We start from the raw sequence: 17,948 nt of genomic DNA on the forward strand, positions 1-17,948 counted from the left end.
TCAGGGGGAACTGGGCCGACATTCGTCTGGAAAGTCGCCGAGACAGGGAGATGACGCGGGTTCGAATCCCGGCACCGGCTGTGCTGTCTGAGGTTTTCCCTGGGTTTTCCGGAAGAGTTTCCAGACGATTGTCCGCACAGTTCCCCCTGAAGTCGGTCCAGGACGCATACTAACCCCCCTGTCCCCCCGCTCCTTCCTGCCCTCTCTCAATTTCTCCACGTCTGTACGGCGCTCATACCCACTGTTGCTTCGCGCCGTTATCACGGTATAAAAAAGTCAACGTTATGACTTTTCGTGCACTGCCAGCGCCACCTAGACAAAGAAAGCCTCGCTTAATGACACCGGTGCTGGTGGTGATGGTGGAACTGCTTGCCGTATAGTCGGCTACACGTAGGCGGGTAACGTCACTACTACCGCAAGGTGGGGGACCGTGCGTCTTGGGCCGACTTCACAGGGAAGTGTGCCGACATGACACGTCTTCCTCCCTCGCTACGTGCACATAGAGAGTCGGCATTCAGCCAATCGCCGCAGACGATTTCAAACGCAGGCTCTCTCTGGCTACAAGCGGCTACCCATGCGGCTCATGGCGGCTCGTCTCCGTAGCCACACCCGCCGAATCGCTGTCGTGTCGTTCATATATACGCCACGTCGTCGATCACGCTTTGTTTCTATGTTGTCTGTGCCACTGCTAGCCGCGAGGAATATCCCGCGGCGCACCAACAAGATATTCCGTAGCAGACGACAGGAAAAGTTGTCGTCTGCTATGTGCCCAGTACGCAACTTTTGATATTCCGACACCGTTCGAATGCTCAATATGACACGCCGTTCATCTATATCATCAGTTTTCTCTTTTTGTTCCACTATAATATTCCGTAGGGAGGTCGCCTTGTGTGAATAAAAGGTAAAGAACGTAATAACTACACTCTTAAAAATGAACTTCACCGCATAGCACGCTCCTAGCCAACCGTCATCTCGAATGATATCGTTATCTGCCCTGATTTGTTGAAAACGGAAGGCGTACGCCTTTTCTGTGACAATTATGATCAGCGTAAGTGTCACAGAAAAGGCGTACGCCTCCCGTTTTCAACAAATCAGGGCAGATAACGATATCATTCGAGACGATGGTTCGTTAGGAGCGTGCTATGCGGTGAAGTTCATTTCCAAGAGTGTACTCGTAAAGAACAAAAGGTGCAGGTACTCGTAGCCTTTCCCCCCGAGCAATTTACCATAGTCTACATTTCGTCCGCTATACGTGCCGGTTCTAAGGTTCACCGACGCAGCCATTTCGAACTCCGATTTCTCCCACAGCAATAATCGAACGCGAACACACGACACTATTTGAACACATACAACGCTACATGAACCCTTTTGAAAACGCACGATGAACATCGCCCGCTCGTTATAGGTCCAAAACGATAACTGTTCCATGTGACGCCAAAATAGCACCACCGTAAACTCCCTGCGATCGCACCCCGTTAAATGCCATTTTCGCTGCTCAGGATTGCCTTTCAATGGCTCGCTTAAAAGGAAAGAAAAAGCTTCACTGCGTCTATTAGGTGTTGAGAGGAGGAACAAATTTGTCGAATTGCCACCCCTGCCGTTCGGCATTACAGGGGCCATTGTGTTCGGGAGTATAGTAAAGTGCTCGGCGAAAATTCTTTTAACGTCATTAGAGACAGGAAGCGTTCGTGTTGGGAGTCTCTAATACGAGGCGGCACAGCAGAATGACCGTCAGTTCGGGGTGCTGCTGCAAAGGTGTGAGTCACAAGGGCACGGTACGGATAGATACGTTAGGTGGATGTTGGGACTAATCGTGCGCATGATGCGTTCGAAGAAATGTGTGGCGGTGAGGCACTGGACTAAAGAAGTACTTAACGTAAAAGGAAAGGGTGCATGGGAAATGAACAGGAGCCTCGGAAGGAGTAAGGTATATATAACGGTTCATAGGGTAGAGTGCGCCAAGGTGCATGGCAGAAGACAGAGAGAGGGAAACGGCGTGGGAGAGAGTTGTTGTGTGTTGGATTTCAACTATTATACGACACAGTACTGCAACCGCGCCGAGCTCTTTCTTCTAGTAGACGGACGAGTAATGGCACACTGCTTGAGAGGTGGTCGTCGTTCCATTCTCCGACGCTTGATGGCACCCATGGGCCAATGTGCAACTGACGTTCCTTCCGCATCTGTATGCTTGGAAGAGTGGATCCAGCGCTCGCTTCCTGGGTGCCAGGAAATGTCGCTCCAAGGATGCTGCATTTATTCATCGGATGCGACTCAATGTAGTTTTTACCGTTCAGTGACTTTGCCGTACGCGACAAGTGCACTCGCCAAGGTCAACAGCAACAACCGAAATAGATCGTGACTATATGGAGAGCAGTAGTATATGTCTTCACCGACTCGGCCTCGGCGTTCACTGACTTCACTGACTCAGCCTTCACTGACTCACTGACTGCCTTCTCCACTGCACGCAACCTCTCGGGACTACAGTGTTTCTATATTAACGAGACTCTCGCCCTCTGACCATGACAAAATTGCTTGGTCCACGGTCAGATCCAGCCGACCAACGATTCTCACTCTGAGGTTCATCCTCCTATTTTCACAAAATTACAGCGAGCGAGCAAGGTCTGGGTATCGCCAGCTCTGATGAAGCACCCCAGTCATCATCATCATCATCATCATCAGAACAATGTTGTTGTTGTTGTTGTGCTGCGATTACTGTAAGTACAGTGAAGCAGCGCGGCGCGAAATGTCGTCACATATACCTACACACAAGAAAGCGAGAACGAAAAGGTGCGACAATCTCGAATCGAAACTTTACAACACAGGTTTAGTTGTCTCACACCCTTCATTCAGCACCTCAAGACATCTTCCCCGCGTGTCCGCTCTGTATATGTATCGTGTATAAATCTACCAGTCTCTTCACGTAGCAGCGCCGCCGTTCGGTGTGTGGGCGAAGCTAATGGTCGCAAACTTCGAGGCCGTCGTAAAAGGCGTGTTTTTACGAGTGCCTTTATTGCGCAGGAAACCCTTAATCTCCCCCTCCCCCCATCTCTTTCTCTCTCTCTTCCAAAGCGAGCGCGCTTCTGCACAGTTAGGCTCAGTTTGTTTTTACCTTAGATGTGTAATTCTCCTCCCGTCTGAGGTAATTAAGGTAGAAGATGCGGCAATAGTATACGGAGCTACGGCTCCGCAATATCCACTTGGCGAAACGAAAGGCGGGCGCTGTTTTATGAGGCTGTAAGCGGACCGCAAGGGCCGCTTTCTGGTGCTCGTTTTCTTAGCAGACGACCGTCTGCTTAGAGAGCGAACCGCTGCTGCCGAAAGTGTGTCAAATGACCGTACTGTTGCTGAATGGGGTAGTATACAGAGCTGTCGAAAGCTGTTTTGTAAGGGCTGCAAAGATTGTAAAGGCTGCTGAGAATGTCAGAGATCAGAGCGAACACCTGCGGCGTCAGTTGACGGTTTCCAAGTGTAAGACGTGTTCATATTTTTAAGTTGGGATATAACCTCGCTTTACTAGTCATTAAAAGACAAATTATCGATTAGGTCGACGTTCCTGTGTCTTAACTTCACGGACTACTGTGGTATAGTATCTACACTTTATTGTTACCATTTAGACATCTGATTTTTCCTGCTGTGTACACATTTGCTCTATAACTGCAATACCCTCCGTTTTCTACATGAGCCTCTCTCTCTCGATATGCGTTTGCCGAGCTCTCTGTCTGTCACGTGACCATGCGCCTTGCGCTGACTTCACAGGGAACTTAGCCGACATTTTTCTCGAAGTGTTCGAGGAAGACCCACGGGAGAAATAAAAACGCCACGATCCGAACCTCACCTCCCAGTCTTAACGCGGAACTATTTTAGTTATTGTTAATAGAATTTCAATTATTTAATTGTATTCCAAGAGAATGGAAGTAAAACAGTTAAAAACAGCATTGACCTCAATGGCGGGAGCATATTTATCCAATAACAAGGCTAATAACATTACGTAAAGCGAAGAGCGCGCCCCGTTACGTTCCAACATTGCAAAATAAAAGAAGAAGAAAGTTTCAGACCCAACTCTTTGCTACTCGAGACTCGACTTCACTTGCAAACTACGACCCAAGGCCTTTTTGGCTCACACGTCTACCGTCGGCAGGGAACTCAGATGCAAGTGGCACGAGTCAATTAGCTTCACAGAGCATCCGCGCTCAGAACACCCGCGCTTTAAATATGATCGTATAAAGGCCGGTCGTAGCAGAGTTCGATCGGCCGTGTGCATGGATTCGTTAGCCGCTAAATGAGCCGTAAGCTCACGGTGCCCGCTGGTTGTGCGCCTGATTGGTGTGCTCCGTCATGGACGGGTACCAGACGCCATGGTACTTGAAACAAACTTTAAAACGTCGCTTAGAGCCGTGCCTGTACACTCTGGAGTATACCCGCCATGCCACAGCATTTCGTGTCGTCTGCTTTGCTACCAAACGGCTGTCGTCTGCGAGATCTCCCCAGAGGCGTGTGCTCTTTAAACAAGCTTTAAATACATCGCTTGCAGCCGTTCCGATACGCTCTACAGTATCCTTGGCAACGTGTAGTGTCCTCCCTATCTGACAGCGCAGTGTCAAAACATTTTGCGTCGTTTGCTCGCCACCAAATGGCGTTCGCCTCAAAACTGTCGTCTGCGAGATCTCCGAGACGTAATAAACCAGACGAAATACAGGGTCACGTGAGGCACTCTGTATACTAGAGTACTTTCCCATATCGCGGCGTCTCTTGATCACAGGCTTCTCTCTCCCTTTTTTACCCTTAAGATCCCGTGTAGTTATACATTGTAGTGTTTTTTTTTTTGTCTCCACAGCCTCAAGCTGGCGACGATCAATTCAACCAGTCGCCATGCAGCCTATGCCTTTTGAACCGGCTTCGGAATCTGACCAGGAAGCGGGACAGGATCACGAAGGCAATGAAGTTGTTCACACCCAAGATTCATCCACTGACGGGTACGTCTCTGTCTTTCTCTCTCTCTCTCTCCTTCTTATTAGTGGTCACATTTGCCGCTTAATGACTCTGGTATAGGATCTCACACTGGTTCAATCAAGAATGTTGCAACCACTAGACAGTCACAGAAATCAGAACGACAGAGTTCTGTGCTATATAAAAGTTGAACTGGTGTTAACAATACGAGCCAGATGAAAAGAGAAAATAAGAGGCCAGCCGCATTCGCACAACAGCCTATTCTTTATCTGCCGGCAAAAATCAGTTACTACTACTAATAATAATAATAATTGGGGGGTTTACGTCGCGAGACAACTGCGATCATGAGCGACGCCACAGCGGTCGGTCTGTGGATTGCTTTTGCCCACCTGAGGGTTCTTTAACGTGCGATGAAAGCTCACCACACTGCATCCCGTAAAAAAAAAATAAAAAAAAGAAGTATCAGTTACTGTAAACGAGACAAGGAATATGAATCTATAAATGTAAATGACGGCGTCCAGTACGTTTCCGGTTTAAATGTTTAAGTAGCGTCTGTATGGTTGATGACGTATATACTCTCGACTTAAAGAATCCTCTCAGCAGTAATACTCTCGAACCGTTCTCTTCACACACAGTCGAAACACTCGAGAGCTCACATCGACCTTAACGTAAATAAACTTCGTCTAAACGCACTCCCAAGATCTACACAGAGAGCAGACGATATATCGCGGATGGCCAAACACAGCTGGCCAGGAAAAAAAAAAAGACAGAACGAAACTCACAGGACCCCCTGTCAAGTACGAGAGAGCAACCGGTGCCTAAAGATAGCCCAGGTTTTCGCAAAGCAACGCAAATGAGCTCTACATGTATGCACAAGCACCCGAAGAAGGCTGGGGAGGGAGGGAGGGGGCAATATGGGGTGTGCGGAAAGGAGCCCGCTTCAAAAGGGCCGCTCACAGCGGTGACAGCTGACGTAATTGAACTCGGCGGGCGGCCGGCGAACATCACAGTGTTGTTCATGCATGCCGAGAACTGTATCAAACTCGCTTAGCGTAAGGGATTTTTAAATTAATACTTGTTCTTCCTTTTCTTTTTTTTTTACTTTGTCGGAAGGAGAGGTAAATGAAAAATTGTTTCGTGCTCGATTAATCTTTGTTTCGCTGTTTTGTTATAGTTTTGTTATTAATGTTTTTTTTTATAAGCGACTGCAATGGCATCCCAGTAGCCTTGCCAAGAGGTAGCGCCAGTACTGTGATTATCGCAGGGCAAGCATGTACGTCTAGTACACAAGTACGCACACATACAGGGCTAACTATGGCTAGCTAATTACTCCGTATCGCTGTCAGTCAATCAGATATCAGCAACGTGATGTCAACCACTCCAAAGGAATCAGGCGATTGGCTTATCATGTGTTCCGAAACGTTATCGTGAAACTTCTACGTCTTCTTAAAGCTCCCTATTTCCTCGATTTTATAGAATTATCTCCATACTCACACATAGACATAGACACTATAGGCAGGCCCATAGACACAGTCTATGCGCACAGTACTTCAAAGATATCAAGTTTTCACAACACACTAGGCGATGACTCAATTTTGAGAACACTGTCGAAGCAGTATTACGCGCACCACAATGTACGAGAATGTAAGTTGAGCTCTTTTTTCATTTTTCGCATTTTGCCGATAACGAAAAACATTGCTCGATACATTTCACCTACACACAACCAAGCACCCACACACTTGCATCAATAAAAATATGAGACGACCCAAAAATTATACGACGCAGCCATAACTTCAGAACCACCACACTACTTCGTAGAAGAACACGCCTCCGCAACGTTACAACCCCTCTAGGCAGGTTTCGTTTTTCTTTCTTCGTTTTTTTTTCTATAACAACACATAACATAGAAAGATCATAATACGACGTACCAGCATTTCCCATACCTGGCAGCCCGTAAACACGCAATCTTGACACTTTCGTCTGTACAACACCACGCAACAAGAAAAATGTTAGCGAACGGCAAGTTGTGTCAGCCGGCGACACATTCGGTACCAATCTATAGAGAAAAGGAACAAAAACGTCGTTCTGATAGTTTCTTCTTGTTGTTATACACCTCGTTGATGCGTCGATAAAGCAAGCTGCACTTGGGAAGGGACTTCCTTCTCTTTCGAACAACTCTGGCGAACGTGTTTGCTGGCATAACCCACCTTCCTATAGCGCACGGGCAAACATTTAAAGGAAAGATGAAAGGAAGAGAAGAAGGAACGATTCCGATAAAGGCTTGTTCGGAGAAGGGAAAAGTCCCGAATTTCCCCGGAGGGTCGAAAGATATTTGTTTCTGGCGGGTTTGCGCCGAGATGAACTGGCAGCCCTGTGTGCGTGTGTGTGCATTTTGCGTCGTTTAATGCAGGCGGGAAAAGATGAGTATTATTGCGATGATTTGACTTTTCGTCGCGTCTTGTTTTCTTTTGGAAACAAGAGGTTCAAAGAGGATTCAAGGATGTGTATGCGGTCAATTCACTTTGCACAGGAAAAAGGATTGTTGTTTTTACGTGCGATTCTTCGTTTGCTCGTTGATGACCGTTGGGTTATTTATTTGATAGATTGGTAAAAGAAAAAATGGAGATGTTAGTCACAATCTACTCGGGACTGGCTACTTGAGGACGCGTTATTTAAGGCTCAAAACAAACGAAGGGAAAGGAGGCTAAGGAAAAAAGAAGATAACTGTACTATTTATTTGGATAAAGTGCAAAGCAATATCAAAGCAGGATTGCGCAGTCCCGAACAAAAAGAAGACGAAGAAGAAAAAGAAAAAACGAAAAGAAAAACTATTTTACTCAGCTTTGGTTAAATGTTTAAAGTGGTAATGCTTCTGATAGCTTAAGTAAGTGGTGTAGATATACCCCTATTATTATTACGTAATCTGCCGTATACACAGCCCTCCGTCCATTCATTTTGTCGCCACCGGTCTTACTTTCTCCGCTTCAACCTTCGTTCTTTTAAAATGCAATGCAATGGATTACTGGCTTCCAGAGGTGCGTATCTAAGCTTCACACCCGTCACGCGTAGGGCTATGCGAATATTCGAATCTTTCGAACACCGCGAAGCGGATAATTGTGTACGCAGTTCGAATTCTCGATCGAATATGGAATTCTATATGCGAATTTCGAATCGAATCGATATTTTTTTCCAAACCGAATGTATTGGAATAGTTCCGAAGCCGCACATGTAAGGCCGAAAACGGCACAAGAGATGGCATTAAAACGGAGTAGAGTCAGCTTTTATTCATATTCTGCTCGGTATGTATGTCTATGGCCGCATGTATGCTGTACATGTGTTCAGTTGGGTTATAAAATTGTTCGGTTGGCATCCACTTTGACTACAGATGTGTTGGCTCCGGTTACATATCTATTCGCTTCGCGTTCGCCTTGGCTGCATATGTGTTCGCTCCGGTTACATATATCCAATCACTTCGTAATCGCTTCTGTGTTAGAGTGACTATTCGCGCAGGCCTAGTTACGTCGCATTATAACAGAGCGGCAGCAGTGTTTCTGTTCGCCAGGAGCGCCAGGGAGAAATATACTGTGTGGTTGCTTCTCCTGCATACACTGTGTCAGTGCAGCAAAAGCACCCTTTGCGGGAGACAGCCACGGCTGGACGGACGGGACCAACACCACCTAGACAGAGAAAGCCTGCTGTCTCGTGGACATGACGTAACAACTAAGAGTCATCCAATAATCAGGATCGTGTTTTCAACGGCGGTAGCCAATCACGAACGTGCTTTCAGCGGTCGTAGCCACGGAGACGAACCACCGTCGTCTACGAGTAGTGATCGATCGTCCCCGCGTACTGAGTGGGAAAACTTTCAAATAAAGCGAAAAACGGTCCCATATCTTTCTCAATACTGATTTTCTGGAAAGCGTGTCGCACTTTTTGTCTACAGATTCAAGTCTACAGGTTCCAAGTTAGCTGCAATAATTTGCGAGTTCTTGAATTCGCAGAACGGCGAATATCAAGACTGAGGTGTGCCTTGGTTGCATTTAGCGGTCTTGAAGCCGATTTTGCAGCTAGTTACAAGATGCCGAAGGTTCCGCTAAAGCGAGAAACCTTGTTCTCTTTCTGCAGGAGGCAGGTCTTGCTCAACGACCTCTCTAGCACTTTGCACTTCCCGACGAACTCGCGCACCCTCTACGCATCTCCACCCTTCATCGGTCTCTCTCTCTCTCTCTTTTTTGCAGTAGCAGACGAATTCTGACTTTATATGTCCACGTAGGGAAGGAGGGAGAGGAGGCAGTAAGCGGGGCTTTCTGTACCGAGGTGGCGTTGGACGGGACCCAGGCTTTGTCTGACTTCACTCGCTGTTTGTAGAACGCATTGTCAAAGACGAATTACTCGTCCGCCTTGCACTCGCACTTGCGGTGCACCCTACTGCTTGGAATGATAGGCAAGGTACCGAAGAGCCGCAAATCGTTGTATGAAGCATCATAGCGTATCGTTGCGAAAATGATAGTGCGGATTTTTTTTATTATTACTCCGTGATAACGGCGCGAAGCAACTGTGATTATGAGCGGCGTACTGACGTGCACTGATAGAGAGCGGACAGTAGGAAGGAGTGGGAGCAGTGATTTATCCAGACCACCTACAACCCCCAAAATATGGAGGATATCCCCTAAAATTTTGTGAGATTGCATGCACAATATGTCATGAAAAGCATGTGAACACACCACCTTGCGGAGCCGAACCCCCCCCCCCCCCCTTCTCAAGGACGAAATTCTGGGTAAACCACTGAGTTAGTATGTGTCCAAGGCCACCTTCACGGGGAACTGTGCCGACAATCGTTTGGAAGTTAAGTCTGCCGGAAAACCCAGGGAAAACTTCAGACAGCCCGTTGTAGGACACGAACTCAGCGCCTTCCAGTCTTCAGCGCGGCCTTGGCTACCACCAACGAGCAGATACTTTTTATCCACTGGTCATTATGAAATTAAAGGAACTATAAAGTGAATGGCAAACCTGTAGAAACTGCGTGCTTTTCTGAAAGCTTGTAAATTGGACACTTCAGACACGTAATTGCTCTGCTGTACACTGAGCTTTTTTTGTTTCTTTCAGCAATCGAATTTCAAAGATTGCTGCGCCAAGCAAAACCTCCAAGACGCGCCAACCGCGAGTAAAGTCACTGGATGTAGCAACATCCAGTGATTTTAACCCTGAGCAGTGCCGTGCATTAAAAGGGAGTCTGGCTAGCTATTAATGTGACCTGAGGCTCCACCCACTTTTTGAGGTATCTAACCAATCACAGGTCGAAATACAGCTCCCTATTAATACAGGCCATCCAGTACTTATACAGCACCCTCATTTACTGGGTGCCACCATTTTGGAGAAGCTAGATTTATTTGGATTGAAACGGATACCAATGATGACAGACCAAAACGACGGATTTTGCGCCCACCTTTATCAACGCCATCTGCACGGAGAGAGGCATGTTGGGAAGCCTCGGGACTGCAGAAATGGTTGCTGGCAGAACTGATTGGCCAGGAGAGCGGCAGAACCGCCACTTCGTAACAGACCATGCTCCACAGGCTTACGCACTGGATATGCGTTCACCAACTCTCAACTATTCAAGATCGGCTCTAGGGGTGACGCCTGCTGTGGTCACTGTCAACAACCTGAAACAATCGAGCACATCTTGCGAGACTGCCGAGCATACCATTCTGTGCGTGAAGCCCATCTCCCTCATTCCAGCTCTGGCACGTTAGCGGACATCCTCTACTCCTGTGGTTCTTATGCCGAACGTTCCGCTAAAGCGAGAAACCTTGTTCTCTTTCTGCAGGAGGCGGGTCTTGCTCAACGACCCCTCTAGCACTTTGCACTCCCCGACGAACTCGCGCACCCTCTACGCATCTCCACCCTTCATCGGTCTCTTTCTCTCTCTCTCTCTCTCTCTGTTTTTTCTTTTTTCTGCTAAAGTCGTGACGACAGTAAAGTTTCTTCCGTTGTTGCTGGAAGATGGTCCGTTGATGTAGCTCACAGATCGGAGATATTCCCAAGAGACGTCCGACAGGCGGTATTCTCGAACAATAACTGGGCTTTATTTACATAGTTATTTACATAACTATATACAAGACAATACTATAGCGACTGAAGTCACGGGGCTTTCGCCTCGTCTTCATCAAGTCGTTGCGGCTTCCACACACGGATTTTCGTGTGTCCTCTGCTTAAAAGAGTGACATTTGGGACACAACCTCCGCCAGCAAACACCAATCCCAGGAGCCCGGTTCAAACGTCTCCAACTCATGGTTGGCCTAGTTTGAATTTGGAACGAACCAGGCACCTCCTAATTGTCCGCCCACTACTCGGTATTTATGGGTAACGGACCAAGCTGTCAATCCGTGCACCATGCAACTTTGGACAGTGCATCTTCCTTGGCCCACTCTACTGATTTATTGCCAGCGAGCATCTGGTCGCGAAGACCCCCTGAGGCGTCAAGTGTCCCCCGTCCAACGTGCCTTCCCCGAGTCTCTTTCGGGTGGCTATTACACTGAGTTAGGAATGCACAATATTCGCGAGGTTTCTAAAAAGTACAACTCTTACATCTCCCCCCTTAAGTTACTTGTGGGGCACAATTGCGACACAAGGAACAATATCAATAAGAGTTGTGTAGCCTAATCATTTGGATTACGATAACAACAGCTGCAAACACTGTATTCACTGCAATGCACTCGAGTAAGGATATTCCCTCTTATGTTCTCAGGATCATCAATACACACGTCAACTTAAATACGGGCTACGACACAGTGCAGTACAAACGTAACTGAAGGTAGAGTTCACAAGCAAAGTCCCACTGCACTTGCACTCTATAGGTGCCTCATTGCCCACATCCCATAGTGCACCAGAACCGACATACATTATATATGGGTTTTAGTCTAACGTGTCGAACACCAGCCTCCCCATTGTGACTACCTCTGCGTGGGTCCTACGTGCGATTACGATCCCTAACGCTTTGTCAGCAACCCATCGCGCCGGCAGGCTCCGTTTGCTCACCAGCGGTCTGGAACTGAGCGACGCGTCATATACGCGTTCGTGAGCTACTTCGAGCAACTCGCTCGTCACATTCGTGTCTGATACGGCGTTACCCGTCAGGAGCTTGCGAGAAACATGACTTGTGCCTGTTACGGACTTGTGAGGATCGCTACGGATCTCACTCTTTTCGAGGCTACATGTTTCGACCTCCGTGCTATGCTCATTCTCTGCAGGTGTTTCATTGCCGATGTGGTGCACTGCGCTGGGGCGCTTGCTCGCCTGCCCCTCGCCCTCGCAGTCGGACCTCAAGCTTCCGCCCTCATGACGGGGCAACTGCTCTTCGGTCATGTTAGCGTGCAAAGCAGTGCACTGCAAACGGACGTCGCTGACCTGCTCGGCACAATGGTCTTCGCCCGTGCAACGAGAATTACCGCAGTGCTGTACGTCTGTCACCACACGGCATTCGACATGAACTGACGCTTCTGACAAGTTTTCTTCGCTATCAGTGTCTGACTCACTGATTACATCGACCTTCATGTCGCCTACGCTGCTAGTAACATCCTCAGCATGGCTGAAAGATGCCACGACGGTATTAGACGTCACGCCCCCAATGATTGCTTCACACAGCAGGTCAAAATTACTTTGCTCTGGAAACGACAGCTTTGAGTACGACTGATCAACTCTCCCATTTAATAGGGGGTACAAAAATCCCGCTGTCCACGGATACGGAACGCCTTGAGCATCAAGTGCCTGTTCCACGTCTCGTAGCCACTGGGCTACTGATGACGGTTCGTTGGGCATTTCCTTTAGGGACACGCTCAGCCTGTCTAGCAGGTTTCTCACCTCAACGAACTTTTGATTTGGACGGAAGGTTGCGGCTTCACGTCGCTCATTACACCTCAAACTTCGCGCATTGTTTACTCTTAGCTCGGCAAGTTGAAGTTTCAAATCTAAGATCTCCCACTTCTTTGCGGGCGCCGCGGCGATCCCACAAACGCCATGTACATATTCGACGGCGTCTATCAACGCTGCGTCTACCTCTAGCTCCTCATCGCTCCGCATGTTTTCCCTGTCTCTGTGCTCGTTACTAGCCTCGACCATAGTGCACACCGGATGTGTAAGCAACGAAACACCTACCTCCTGTGTCTTGCTTTCGGATGATGCGTTGAGGTTCTGTCCAACAATCCAAGAACACAGTTGACCCCGGTGATGCTGCCGCTACCACGTCGCGTCACCGCTGCTTGGGTCTCTGGGTTGTCCTTGCTACTCGTCGCTGGCACAGACACCTTCACTGCAGTCCGTCGCAGTTAGCTTCCGCTGTCTGTCGCGGAGCTGCTTCTGGGCTTCGCTAGCACTGCTTTCTGGTCACAGCCGCTCCAACGGCTGAAGCCGGCAATGCTCCGCCTAACTTGCCTCGAAGTTGTTCCATGTTGCTGCTGGTCGTTATGCTTCTTCGCAAAGCTGGGATCCTGACGATGACTGGAGCTGTCCCTTCAGTTTCCTGGACACTCCGATGGTCTGCCGTTGTCTTGCGCTGCTATGCCCTCGTTGTTCCGACTCCAAATATCGTCCGTCCGTCCGGATGGTTCAACTCTCCGTAGGTGAGCATCCTGTCGTGCTGCGCCAGTAAAGTTTCTTCCGTTGTTGCTGGAAGATGGTCCGTTGATGTAGCTCACAGATCGGAGATATTCCCAAGAGACGTCCGGCAGGCGGTATTCTCGAACAATAACTGGGCTTTATTTACATAGTTATTTACATAACTATATACAAGACAATACTATAGCGACTGAAGTCACGGGGCTTTCGCCTCGTCTTCATCAAGTCGTTGCGGCTTCCACACACGGATTTTCGTGTGTCCTCTGCTTAAAAGAGTGACATTTGGGACACAACCTCCGCCAGCAAACACCAATCCCAGGAGCCCGGTTCAAACGTCTCCAACTCATGGTTGGCCTAGTTTGAATTTGGAACGAACCAGGCACCTCCTAATTGTCCGCCCACTACTCGGTATTTATGGGTAACGGACCAAGCTGTCAATCCGTGCACCATGCAACTTTGGACAGTGCATCTTCCTTGGCCCACTCTACTGATTTATTGCCAGCGAGCATCTGGTCGCGAAGACCCCCTGAGACGTCAAGTGTCCCCCGTCCAACGTGCCTTCCCCGAGTCTCTTTCGGGTGGCTATTACACTGAGTTAGGAATGCACAATATTCGCGAGGTTTCTAAAAAGTACAACTCTTACAACGACGCTCACTTCTGTGTGGCCAACTACGGCAAGCCGATCCTGCCATTACCCCCATAAAATTCAATGATATAATGCAAAATCTTACAGCTGAAAGCTATGACGCTTTTCGCATCTTCCGCTTCTAGGGTAATGTCGTTCGTGTGAATACACGGTAAGAGTCCGCCAGTCACGGCAGTGCTTTCGGTGGCCGTAGCTATGGGGCCGCCAACAGCCAAGTGGACAGCCACTGGCACAGACACAGAAAGCCCGTGCTCGAAATCGTCTGCGACGATCTGGCTAAAGCAGACGACATCCCGACTTTTATGTGTCCACGTAGCGAAGGAGCAAGAGGAGGCGCTAAAGGGACACTGAAGTGCACATATTTGTACGCTTTCCCTCTCTCTCTCCTTCTCAAGAAGACACGACAATGCGGAGAGGCTTCGGATTGGTCTCTTCGAACGCTGTCCCGCGTTGATTGGACAAATCGTTTGAGGGGACCAATATGAGAGCTCGCTCCCAGGGAAAGCGTAAAATGCGTTTTTTTTTCTATCGATCATACATCACGAATCACGCAACAGATTAATTCCGTTCCTTTTATACTGGTGTCAAGGTAACAGTACATTTCATTCCGCGAGGATGCTTTTTATTTTTGCGCTTTAGTGTTCCTCTAAGCAAGCCTTCTGTCTCTAGGTGACATTGTGCAGAATATTCGCTGCGTACTTCGGTTAATGTATGCTACCACATCAATATGAATGTACGTATGAACTGTGAACCACCCGTAACGTCACAGTTACCACAGAGGCACTATCTTTTATTAACCTTTAATCCCGCGAACCTTGACACATAAAATGGCGGGGGGGGGGGGGAGAAATGCAAGAAAACAAACGCTCGATCCAACTTGAATGCCGCAATCATCGACACTATCTATCGCCATTCCGCAACCATTTCTGATAGAGCTTCCATAATCTCCGGGGAACCCTTAAGAAGGAGGGACACTTTCGCAAATTGACTGCCAGGCCGCTCTTGCCTGCAGCATTTCAAAGGCTTCGGAATCCGACTGACTGCGGGGCTTTCAGAACATTTGCATGACAAAAGCCGCTCCCGCTATGCTCGGACCCAATACACATGCACATGCTCTCCACTTTTCTGCCTGTGTGTGTATATATATATATATATATATATATATATATATATAAGTGCGCATATATAGATATAAAAGATAGCGCGGCGCTCGCAAGTGGTGTGCTTATTGGCTGAGTTAGCATTTGCAGAGCGCACATGCAAATCCGCCTGGCCGGCGCTTTCTTTGGGCGATTTATAGAGTATGGGCCGATGCAAGCCTGCTTGAATAGAAATGTCAGGAGATTGGAAAAAGAGAGAGATATATAGATAAGAGTGGAGTGGTGGTGTGCCGGCTGCCGAAAAATATGAGTTGCAAAGAATTTCGAGATGTTTGCGGAAAAAGAAAAAGTTGCTGTTTCGTATTGCGTGGCGAGACTTCGTTATGTGTTCTTTGTTGCCCCAGGGACGCTTTTTACCGCCAGATGTCGCACCTGGCGTGGGTTTAATTGCGTTTTTAGGCTGCAGTAACATATGAAGGAGAGTACGACTTAATTTTTGGTGTCGAACTCTAAAAGCATTCGAGAAAAACGGAACGATAGTCATAACTCGACCTTGAAGCGTAGCAGACGACAGCTTCCGCGCAGCTGTGAAAGCAGAACGTCACTAGACATAAAGCTGCGCTCTCACTGGTTCCTCGCGGAATCTTGGTTGCTGGAATGCTCAAAACTCTACTTCGAGATTCAAATGAGATCATCACGAACTGCTGGAACTGATTGTACCTAGAATTCAATAACTGGAGCGCAGGTATATAAAAAGTCCCTCCAGTTTAATGGGCTGGACAAGGTGGTTATCCTTCTTGACAGGAAAGAAACATACGTTTGAAGTATAGCATCCTAAGGTACATTGTTCGCGTCTGAAGGGGCGGACTCAGGAATGATAGGATACAACCCTTCCTCTATCATTTTCTCAGACCTTGCGGACTTTTCCCAGTAAGCAGCAATTTATTGAGGCCTCTGCAAAAACTGTCTGAGATGCTACAATTTCACAAAGTACAGTGCCACCACCGTTATCGAAATAATACGTTATTCACTACGATGTCGAAAATTGCACGAGATTCCATATTTTGTTCTCCGCTTCCATGTCTGTATGTTGGCATGCAACTCGTCCAAAGCGTCACACACAGCCCGTATATGCTGCACGTTATACATGGATCTACATACGGGTCCTCTGCACAACTTCCTGTGGAAATATAACACCTCTCGGAAACTCATCTCGCCAACGGAAAACATCCCTTTCCATTCTGGTGCACTCTCGTTAGAGGTGCATTAACGTCGGCAAATGCGAAGCCTTAACAGCCGAGATCCCCGAAGCGAGTGGAATTGAAATAGAACCGCCTAGTGTGCTGAAGCAGCGATAACCCGCTGAGGTGTGCCTGATGTAGCAATACGGGTGGTGCGACCGTTGCCGCGTTTCGATTGGATATTCAATTCGAGTTTACAAGGACGGGTTTATGTGGAAGCTTGTACGCGAATATACCAAGTGAAGCTATAATGCTTATTATTATTACTTGTGCACATCTGGACTAGACTGAACTTATGACATTCCTCCGTTATTAGAAAAAGCACAGGAACAGTTAAGGGGCCATTGGATGCAGACGCCTCAGTTATAGTGAAGTCTAAATGAGAAAGCAGACGACATGCAAAATGCGGACGACAGAACGACAAACTTTATCGTGCCAAGTTTATCGAGTGAGAATTTGGACGATCCTCCAATATCCCATCGCGTGCACGGGCAGAGGTCACCATCATCAAGAACGAAACAAAAACTCATTCTTTTACTGGCTCATATTTCTGCGTATAATAGCAGGAGCTGAGCTCTATCATTGAAGCGGCTTTTTCTTCGCTACCGTCCGACTGTCTAGTCGTTCACGCATCTGTTTTACGAGCTCGTAAAACGCTTCCGACAAGAGCGCCGTGCCGGTTTCTGCTTTCAAACGAAGCCAGCTGCAAGAGAAGCAACAGAAGCGCCGCACGGCGGACGAGGAGAAAAGCACAGCGCGTGCATCGTCTGCTTATCGTCAAAGCAGACGACAGGCGAATACCAAACATACACAAGACCCGGATGAAAATATCTGCCGGCCACGTCTGGAGACGACAAAGGATCAAAGAGGACAACGGAAGGACCGCGTTGGAAGTTGACGAAGCAACACGTTAGGGGGTGCAAATAGGGCTGGAATGATATCGGTATTTATCGTCTTTCCCAATCGATGCTATTGATGTTTTGAAAGTATCGATTATCAACATTTTTCTGATGAATATCGATATAGGTATCGATAAATATCAGTATGGAGAGAATATCGATATGTATCGATAAATATCAGTATGGAGAGAATATCGATATGTATCGATAAATGACTGACACGACTGATCGGATATCTTATTCGATATTTATCAATATTTCGTTTTAGATACTGATATCTGTCGATATTCAAAATTGCGATACTTTTACACCTCTAGCGGTAGGCCTTAAAAGGTGTTGAAATGGAAAATACCTGCGGTCCGGGACGGGATACAGTCGTGAAAGTATGGTGAACTATAGTGAAAGCACACCCGCGTTGGACAACGGCATATGTGATACACAGGTTACACAGTTTGATAACCCTAAGTAGAGGTGACAACATTACTTCCGTTCCAAGTTTTAG

General features: G+C 47.7%; 1 protein-coding gene across 1 annotated transcript in view; it reads left to right on the forward strand.

Moving 5' to 3' along the window:
* LOC135391124 (tyrosine-protein kinase transmembrane receptor Ror-like) overlaps positions 1-17,948 on the forward strand; it is a 176,378-nt gene that overhangs the window by 112,284 nt on the left and 46,146 nt on the right. Inside the window, exon 2 of the mRNA XM_064621223.1 lies at positions 4,835-4,973. Within this exon, the coding sequence (XP_064477293.1) occupies positions 4,835-4,973 (139 nt within the window). The remainder of the gene's footprint in view (positions 1-4,834; positions 4,974-17,948) is intronic.

The sequence above is a fragment of the Ornithodoros turicata genome, chromosome 4, assembly GCF_037126465.1.
Source record: "Ornithodoros turicata isolate Travis chromosome 4, ASM3712646v1, whole genome shotgun sequence".
Taxonomy (NCBI): Eukaryota; Metazoa; Arthropoda; class Arachnida; order Ixodida; family Argasidae; genus Ornithodoros; species Ornithodoros turicata.